Source organism: Tursiops truncatus, chromosome 16 (genome assembly GCF_011762595.2).
Source record: "Tursiops truncatus isolate mTurTru1 chromosome 16, mTurTru1.mat.Y, whole genome shotgun sequence".
NCBI lineage: Eukaryota > Metazoa > Chordata > Mammalia > Artiodactyla > Delphinidae > Tursiops > Tursiops truncatus.
The window spans coordinates 79,327,509-79,334,292 of record NC_047049.1 but is presented as its reverse complement, the minus strand read 5'-3'; the positions used below and the strand labels follow the sequence as shown (position 1 = coordinate 79,334,292).

At 47.7% G+C, this 6,784-nt stretch overlaps 1 protein-coding gene across 7 annotated transcripts in view; it reads left to right on the top strand.

Annotated features, from left to right (window-relative positions):
* Window positions 1-3,897: 3,897 nt before the first annotated feature.
* NTPCR (nucleoside-triphosphatase, cancer-related) overlaps window positions 3,898-6,784 on the top strand; it is a 36,567-nt gene continuing 33,680 nt past the window's right edge. For 2 of the 7 annotated variants that reach the window (XR_012326675.1, XM_019941569.3), the window contains exon 1: window positions 3,903-4,074. Coding sequence is in view for 5 of the 7 variants with exons in the window: in XM_019941569.3 (XP_019797128.1) it covers window positions 4,041-4,074 (34 nt within the window). In the remaining 2 variants the exon portion in view is untranslated. Of the gene's footprint in view, window positions 4,075-6,784 lie in introns of all 7 variants that reach the window. The other 5 variants (XR_012326674.1, XM_019941571.3, XM_019941564.3 and 2 more) reach the window with 5 other exon arrangements.

The following is a 6,784-nucleotide window of genomic DNA, read 5'->3' as shown; positions in this document are numbered from 1 at the left end:
GGAGAGTGGTCCTCCAAGGCCATCTGTCAGCCACGTAGACAGAATCAGACTTGCGGCAGCTGCAGGAAAGGAGCAGAACAGGGCCCAGGACAATCCTGGGTCTTCCAGCTATCAGTGTTGAAGTCTCTAGTTGGGGCTGTTTTCTAGGAACAGAGAGGGGACGGGCATCTCTTTATCCTAACCAGGCCTGTGGGACCATATTAGGAGCCCCGGAGCATCCCTTTCAAGAAGCTTCACCAGCCCTTAACTGCAGGTGTTGGTTTGCGAGGTTTCCAGCTCCAACGAAAGCCCTTCCTGGATGAGATCCACCCTGGGACATCAGAGTCATTCTGCAACAGCGAAGGTCCCCTCATCCTCTCCCAGTCAAGCGATGCATCCTCCAGGGCCCAGCTCAAAACACACCTTCTCCAAAACCCCTACTCTGACCACTCCAGCCTTTACTGATTTCTCTTCTTCTTCGTCACTTTCCATATGTTGATTTTTTTAAGTTTTTAATTGCGGTAAAATACGCATAACGTAAAATGTACCGTCTTAACCATTTTGAAGCGTATGGTTCACTGGCGTTAAGTACATTCACAGTGTTGTGCAACCGTCACCACCATCCGTCTCCAGAGCTCTTTTCATCTTGCAAAACTGAAACTCTGTCCCCATTAAACAATAATGCCCATTTCCCCTCTCTCCAGGCCCTGTCAACCACATTCTTCTTTCCATCTCTACGAATGTGACTATTCTAGGCACCTCGTATAAGTGGAATCAGTATTTGTCTTCTTGTGCTCTGAGAGAACTCGGTACCTGGGAAACACTAGGTAAATGTTAGCTATTATCTTTTGTTAAGTATGTTCAAGTATTACAAGGTTGGTGGCCAAAATGCAATGCCAGCTCTCTCAATGGTAATTGTTATCCAGTAAGGTAGGTAATCTAAAGGGGTGGGAAAGGAATTCTTCCCCCCAGGAGCTCAGATAAAGGTATTTCCATTTTGAATGAAAAAAAGTAGCTCATGGATATTTAATAGTTTTAAAAATTTGGACCTTAGGTATAAGAGTCTGTTCACCAGTGATTTTTTTTGTTTCTTAAAAATTAATTAATTAATTAATTGATTTTATTTTTGGCTGCATTGGGTCTTTGTTGCTGCGCGCGGGCTTTCTCTAGTTGCAGAGAGTGGGGGCTACTCTTTGTTGCGGTGCGTGGGCTTCCCATTGCGGTGGCTTCTCTTGTTGTGCAGCATGGGCTCCAGGCGTGCGGGCTTCAGTAGTTGTGGCATGTGGGCTCAGTAGTTGTGGCTCATGGGCTCTAGAGCGCAAGCTCAGTAGTTGTGGCGCTCAGGCTTAGCTGCTCCACAGCATGTGGGATTTTCCTGGACCAGGGCTCGAACCCCTGTCCCCTGCACTGGCAGGCGGATTCTTAACCACTGCGCCACCAGGGAAGCCCTACTCACCAGTGTTTTTGATTGTCTTAGTCTTTTCAGGACAGAAGCTATTCAAATGTACCTTTGATCCCTACTGTGTATCACAGTGCATAGTCTCTGTAATAAAACAGAGGAAGGAAAGAAGGGACAGAGGGAGGGAGGGAAGGGGGGTGAACATATTAAATAACCAGCTCTATTTACATCAGGTGTTGAATATTCATTAGATACAGCAATTTTTTTTTTTTTTGGTTCCTACACATCAGAGGCTGATTCAAACCAGAACAATTTTCATATTATTCTGCAAACAATAGATTCTCCACTGATGGGATCCAAGCAAAATGAATGAAAGTGAACCTGCACAAAACAAAGCTGTGCAGTGTTAGCGTTCCTGAGGAAACGACAAAGCCAAACAGAAGCTTTGCCCCTCTTCCCCGTGCCTCTCAGCTTGTGCTTGGCGGTTCACTCTCACAACCTTCCTCGTTTACTCCCATCATTTGTTAGGAGGCTAAACGTCCTGTTTCTGCTGGTTCACCATTCTTCCTGGAATCTTGCGGTGACCCAACTCTCACCTGCTTGGTTTTCCACGTTTACTGTGATCATAGCCACACTTTTCAAGAGCACACAGCACAGCCAATGGGTGTGCCAGGACTGCAGCCCAGGGCCAGGGACACAAACCACAGTCAGAGAGTCAGAAAGCTGTCCCCAATACCCAGTTCTCCCACTGCCCCTTACTATGAGCCAGAGCTTCTGCAAAGCTCCGTTTTCCCCATCCCTACACCAGGACATGGTGCCCACAAGTGTACAGCATCTGGTCAAATGAGATGGGCTGTATACGAATATTCCCCAAACCCATAAACCTATACACGTGCAATGAGCATGCACACACGCACTATTGTTACTCCTAAGTGTATTTGTACAGTAATTTAAACTTGGGTTAAGTCCTGAGTACCAGAAAACAGAACCAAGAATATGGTTACTGGGGATGTGAAAATATATAAGAGGGGGAGAAGACAAATGTGAACGTGTTTTGCCAGCCTGGCATTCAGTCGCCCCTGTGGAAATAGCGCCTCAATTCCTCTTTGGGGAACATCCCTCCCTCAGGTCCCGACCCTGGGATTGAAAGGGGCGGATCCTCCAATGGAAAAAGAATATCCAACTTTGGAAGAATTTTCTTTTTGTTCTGAAACATCAGTTCTCTACATCTGGAGTCTAGATGTTCCTTGAGTTACCTAAACTGATGTCTGCTGGTAGCTACGAGAATTCCAGGCATAACATCAAAACAAAATAATCCATCATCTGGTGAGCCTTACAAACTGCTTCAGTGATGGAAATGTTACATAGTTAGCATTTTAAAATAAAATTTTTTTTAATAAAAAGAAGAGTGTACATATGACTGTGTACATGTTTCTTTCTTTTGGAAACTACTATGGGTTTACTTGGCTACATCAGCTGTTCTTCATTCCAGTTTGCATGGAGGTGAAAGAAATCTGGGTGGAAGGCGCTACCTTACCAGTGATGCAGCCTTATAAATGTTGCAGAAATGATGGTGACAGCTCGACTGTACAAATCTGCCTTTTAGATGATTCCTTTTCAAGCAGCAAGAAACAGAGGCCATCTGACTGGTGTATATCCAGGCTAAAGGGAGCCGTGGAGGTCCTGGATGGGCGCACACCAATTAAGTTGAGCACTCACTGAAATTGCTTTCTCTGAACGGAGATGATCGATCAGGAGACAAACTGTACACATATTAGACTGAAAGAGTTTACAGGTAATTCTGGCCCAAAGCCATTGCCACTTCATTTCATGGGCTGAAACCCCTCAAGTGGTGAAGTGAGGGGGGGGGAAAGCCACTTAATGCTTTGCACAGGGAGATCCAACAGCTGGGTCTTGCGTTGGTTTACATTTATGGGATGGTGACAAGAGGGGAAGATTAGTCTTCATGTGCACGGTTGAAGATGGGCCTTTAGAAACTGCCGAGGAGTTTCAACAATAACAACAACAGCCAGAAAGCTCGAGATGCTCAGGGCTCGCCCAAGATCAATCACTCCGAATGTCTGGAGTTGGAGCCCAGGCATCAGGCACTTTTAACCAGTTGATACTACTCTGCCGTCACGGCTGACAACACTGGGTAAATAGTTCAATCGGTAGCAAAGCCTCCTCCTTTGCGGAAGGCTTCCAGGGACCAAGGCTCCTTCAGAAGGGCTGATCCCAGCAGCCCGGGGGAATTTCAGCTCGCAGGTCCCATCCCGGGAACAGAGCTCGGGCAACGGCGCCCACCTGGAGCAGGATTGGTTTAGTAACACGCTCTCACGCACATCTCCTCGCAAACACCCCACGTAAGTCCAACACCGAGGCTGGAATACAGGGACGCGCAGAAGACCGGACCACTATCCTCCCACCCTAGACGGGCGGACGCCGCTCGCGGGGACCGGGGCTGAGAGCGGAGGGCGCATGCGCGGGCCGAGGCTGAATGGGGAGAGCGCATGCGCGGCCGAGAGGGCGGTGCTTCCGGCCGGCGGAGGTGGGGACTGCGGCGTTGCTGGGCGGACTCTGGGTCGCGACCCCGACCCCTGCCCCGTTCGGCGACTTCGACCCCGACCCCCCCGGGCCGTGACCCCCACCCGGTCATACCCGTATGGCCCGGCACGTGTTCCTGACGGGACCCCCAGGTAACCCCGCCCGGGTCTGCGCCTCTGGGAGGCCGAGGGGTGGACGTGAGGGGTGCGCGGGCTGGGGGCGGTCCGGTGCTTTGGGCAAGGGGCTCCGGCCGGTGGCCTCTAAAATTCCCCATGTAAGTTACACGCTTGGTGGTCTGAAGCCTGCGTGTTTTTCCCGGAAAACGTGACTGTGAGTCCATCAGATAAGTGAAATGAGGCCAACTACAGGAGAACAGGAACCAGCTTGTGATGGGGTCGCCCCCGGGCTTCGGTCTTAAATATTAAATAGCAGGGGCGGCGGCAGCAGTAATAACTCCCGCAGTTGTGAAGTTGTGATGGACACGAAAGGTATTTCAGAATCTCTACCACCACCGCGGTGGAATCGAAGGTGTGTGGTTTCTGTCGATAGTTACACGTGCTCCTAACCTGCACTCATCATGAAAGGAAGAGCGGGATTTCAGTTGCAGGGTAGTGAAACTAAACATGCTGCCGTGTTCCGCATCCACGTTCACCGACCCACTGAATTCCCTCCGTGAGTGAGGCCGCAGGTTAAGAGCTTTGGTACCTACAGGGCACCGCCCACCCAGGGCCTGCGTCTGCGTCTGTCTCTTCTAATGCAGATCCCTCAGCCCTCGGGCTGTGAAGGTCTCACCTTTGAAAGGAGATAGTGTGCTTTCAAATGAGAGTCTGGGGGAGGACGTAGATGCCTTTTAAGCCAAGATGCCGCACGTGGATAACTCTTTATTGAAAGAAGAGGCAGAAAAGTTGTAGCAGCATCAGATACATTAAGGGGGAAAAAAAAAAAAAGATGGGCCTAAGCAGAAAGTGATTTCTTCAGCTTCCTTGCAGTTTTCAAGTTAGCTGTGGGTTCAGATATCAACCATTGTTACCCTGGGCCTGAAATTCTCTTTCACTTTATTTTAATGATTATCATTTTTAGCCTTCAGGAGCAAAGGCTAACTTAATATTGCAGATTCTGGGATTTTATTTTTACCAGGCAGTGGGGGAGTGCTGAGGAGGGAGGTGTTGTGAGAAATTTCTGATACCCAGAGGTAAAGGACCATCTTCTGAAAGTTGATTTGTCAGTCCTTTATTTGAAACTTGGAATGCAGTTTTCTCAGCAGGCTGGCCCCAAGACATCGATGTGTTTCATAACAGAGGTGGCTTGTTATTGTGATGGTACCTGGCTGCGTCCCGGAGGTGGGTGGGGACAGAGGCTCGCCTGGCCAATACTGGTTCTTCTTTCTGTTTCCTTCTTCATAAAAGTTTTATGTACATACACATAATTGGAAGACTCATTCCTACAGTATAGCTCTCTTAAGCCTGTCCTCAAACCCACTCACCTTCTCTTCCTCCTAATCTTCGTAACGCAGTTATCCTGTAATTTTAATTAGCTCAGTGGTCAGTGTTTACAGTATTATTAGCAAAAGCTAATCACAGAAGAGCCTTGGAGTAATCTATCATTTCTTTTCCCTTTGTGAACAATTTTTTTTTTCTCTTTGGAGTTGTTGTCTAATGTTGTTTTCTCATTGACTTAGTTTCTTTCTCTCACCAACCCAATCCCAAACTCTGCCGGCGGTCTAAATCTCTACGTGTTCACAAATGTAAAATTGATAGCTAGTGGGAAGCAGCCACATAGCACAGGGAGAGCAGCTCGGTGCTTTGTGACCACCTAGAGGGGTGGGATAGGGAGGGTGGGAGGGAGACGCAAGAGGGAGGGGCTATGGGGATATATGTATGCATATAGCTGATTCACTTTGTTGTACAACAGAAACTAACACAGCATTGTGAAGCAATTATACTCCAATAAAGTTGTGTAAAAAATAAATAAATATAAATCAATCAATCAATCAATCTCTACACGTTCAGACCATCGGGTAAGGTATCTTCTCAAAGAGGTCACTTTTCGTTTTCTGCACTGTCAGGGCCTCACCCATGTGTCTTTGGCACTTAGCATTTTTTCCAGCTTCCAACTATAGAGCCTCTGACCCATCCTGGAGGGCTTTCTCTGGTCCCTGGAGCCCACTCTGCCTGCACAGGGCAGGCCTGAGGGCCAGGGAATGCCTTCCCTCAGGAGCAGCCTTGACCCATGATAGATGGAAGTGAGCAGGTAAACTCCTTACTTCCTCACCCCTCAGACAGGAGAACTCGGAGCTTTGGGTCCAGAACTGTGTCCTAGGATTTCCCAGTGGGATTAAGCTACCCACAGTGGTAACTTGTTTGATACTGCGATTATCTTCCTACCAGCATGTCGTCTTGGGGTGTTGCTTCCCAATTTAAACTGCCTGTATTTGAGTCTTTATTTCAGGGTCAGCTTTATGGGAGAACCAGAGCCAAAATAATTCTGGAGCTTTCTGACCTGTTCTTGTCTGTGCATGGTGTGGACCTTTCAGCTTGGGGTCTCCTTCTCACACAGGCCACTTCTTAGCCAGTGTAGACAACACTAGGTTAGTAGCTTAATTAACGGAGGTGAAAAATTCACCGGAAGGTTTCTAGAGCCGAAGAGGAAGAAAGGGACTTGAGCCCAAGGCCTCCTCTTGCTTCATAATGTTCTCCCTCATAGATCGGACCCACAATGTCCCCTTTTGTTACAGCTGTTCCATTTTGTATTTTGCATAATGTAAATAGCTTTGTTTTTTCTTAAATTAATAGTAATAACCACTCACTATAAGACCAAAAAAAAAAAACAATGAAATCAAGAAAAATTTTAAAGAAGTGAAAT